The sequence below is a fragment of the Hipposideros armiger genome, unplaced genomic scaffold (genome assembly GCF_001890085.2).
Source record: "Hipposideros armiger isolate ML-2016 unplaced genomic scaffold, ASM189008v1 scaffold_6, whole genome shotgun sequence".
NCBI lineage: Eukaryota > Metazoa > Chordata > Mammalia > Chiroptera > Hipposideridae > Hipposideros > Hipposideros armiger.
This window is the reverse complement of record NW_017731356.1, coordinates 781,354-783,533: the sequence shown is the minus strand read 5'-3', so window position 1 is coordinate 783,533 and position 2,180 is coordinate 781,354. Positions and strand designations below refer to the sequence as shown.

The 2,180-nt window shown below is 64.7% G+C and overlaps 1 protein-coding gene across 1 annotated transcript in view; it reads right to left on the bottom strand.

Annotated features, from left to right (window-relative positions):
- Window positions 1-316: 316 nt before the first annotated feature.
- Window positions 317-2,180, bottom strand: part of STYXL2 (serine/threonine/tyrosine interacting like 2) — a 20,223-nt gene continuing 18,359 nt past the window's right edge. The window contains exon 7 of the mRNA XM_019646891.1: window positions 317-2,143. Coding sequence (XP_019502436.1) covers window positions 794-2,143 — 1,350 coding nt within the window. The 3' untranslated portion in view covers window positions 317-793. The remainder of the gene's footprint in view (window positions 2,144-2,180) is intronic.

Below are 2,180 nucleotides of genomic sequence, written 5' to 3'. Positions count from 1 at the left end.
TGCCCCCCATGGTTTGCTTGTTTTTTTTCCATTCCAGGAGGACCCCTCTCACTACCATACCTCACCATTCTCACCATAATAAAACCAGTTCTCTCTTTCCTTCTGTTAATCTGAAGGGTCTTCTTATTGGTTTTCACTGGAATTGCGGAATAATTGAAAGGCTTTGGAGTTTTGACAATGTGATGGAAGTGGTACTGTCTGGAGGCACGGCTTTTGTGGAATGGAGCAAGGTGAGTGTCACTCATACTACGCCATCTGTGTTTTCAAAAGTCCAAAGAGCCGAAAGTGACCAGAATAAAGAAGCAATACTGGACAACATACCAATTTAATGCACATCCAAAACATTCAAAAGACACAACCAGCACTCAGCATCGCCGGGAGAGGGAAAACGCGCCACAGGATACATTCCCAGGGTTGCATTATAAAGCCCCTACACACAGAACCCTGCCTGCGGTCACAGCCCTCCTGGACGGGCGCTGGAGTCTCCCACAAGCTTGAGCACCTTCCCAAGCTCATCTTAGCCTGTGATGGACACTAGCAAATATGGAAGCACCAAAGCTTCGAGGACGGTGGGCAACAGGAAATGGCGCCAGCTGGCCCAGCATTCGGGTCCCCCATTGGTGGCTCTTTTCCTCTTCTCCCTCCTCCCGCCTCCAGTGCTCTTCTTTTTGCCTGGGATCTGTCACACCCTTGTCCCTTGTCCCTTGTCGCTGGATGGGCAGTGGCCCCGAGCCCTGTGCTCAGCTGTACGGCTGCGTCCTGCGTCCTGAGTCTCCCGGACCGACCTGCCTGCTTAACTGAAATCTTCCCTCCGTCTCTGCAGCTTAGTCCTGGTCTCTTCCTGCCGGCTCCTCCAGGCAGCGATGACGGCTTCGTCGTCCATCTCTCCCTCTTCCTCCCTGTCGGTGCTCCTCCGGTACTGGGCCCGCCGCCCTGCAGCAAACCTCCCTTCTTCTCTGTTTTCCGTCCTCTCTTTCTCTCCCTCCTCTTCAGACCTCATGAAGCTCTGAGTGAATTTCCTCTTCGCTCCAAACTCAGAGAAGTCGGACCGCGACGACTCCTCCGCGTCCTCCCAGTCCCCGGGCCGGGCCCAATCCGGCCGGCGGGACTCCGGGGACTCGTCCCCGGTGGAGGACTCGGGGGTCCGGCGGAAGAAGTGGGGCTCGGGGCTGGGCCCCCGGGAGCGCGCGGTCTCGCTGAACACGGCCCTGGAGAAGGTGCGCGTCTCTCGGCCCTCCCGGCAGGACGACGCGGAGAAGCGCGAGGTGCTCCGCACGGAGCCGCCGCTGGCCGCGTCGTACGCGCTGGTGTCCTGCTCCGTGTGCCGCGACTTGGAGACCTTGTAGCTGGAGGACGTGGACTCGGTCTCCCGGAGCAGGGACGACCGGCTGCGCGTCCCGCGGGAGCTCCCGGACCGCTCGCTCTGCGGAGGAGATCGGTCCCCTGCGCCCAGGCCGCGGAGCCACGTGTCGATGCCGCCGGCCCCGCTGCCGCTTGCGCGGCGCTCGGACACGTCCAGGGAGGAGCAGGCGTCCGTGTCCGGCCTTTGGGAGTCGCCGCGGGAGGAACGCCGGAGGCTCCCGATGGCGCTGTCCGCGTCCTCGTCCCCGTCGCCGGCGTCCTCCGCCTCCTCGCCCGGCGCCTTCTTCTTCTTCTTGAACAGGTTGCTGCGCCTGTGGTCGGAGGCCAGCTTCTCCATCCGGTACCCGGACATCTTCTCCCGCAGCTCCGTCTGCATCTGCTTCTCCTTGCGGCCGAGCTCCTGCAGGTCCACGTGGTCCGCGAAGAGGCCGCGGGTGGGCTGGCCGGTCCCCCTCGCTCGGCTGGCGGCGCCCTCGGCCCCGGCGTGGGCGCTGGGCCTGTCCTGCGTGGGGGGCAGGAGGCCCGCGGAGGACGCGCTGTGCCCGCTGAGCGTGGAAACCTGGTCGTCCGCCCACGCGCCTGCCGCGGACGCGGGGCGGGACGGCAGCAGCAGGTCGCCCTGCCTCTGGGCGAGCGTCTCGCTGACCACGCTGGCGATCCAGCTCTGGATGCTGGCGATGGAGACGGCGTCGCCCGGGCCCGCGGGCAGGGGAGGCAGCGGGGTGCAGGCCGGGCCGCCCCCCGCGTCGCTGACGGGCCGCGACGGGCGGGCGCCGAGGCTCTGGCCGCTGAGCACCGACGCCGCGTCCCCGTCGGCG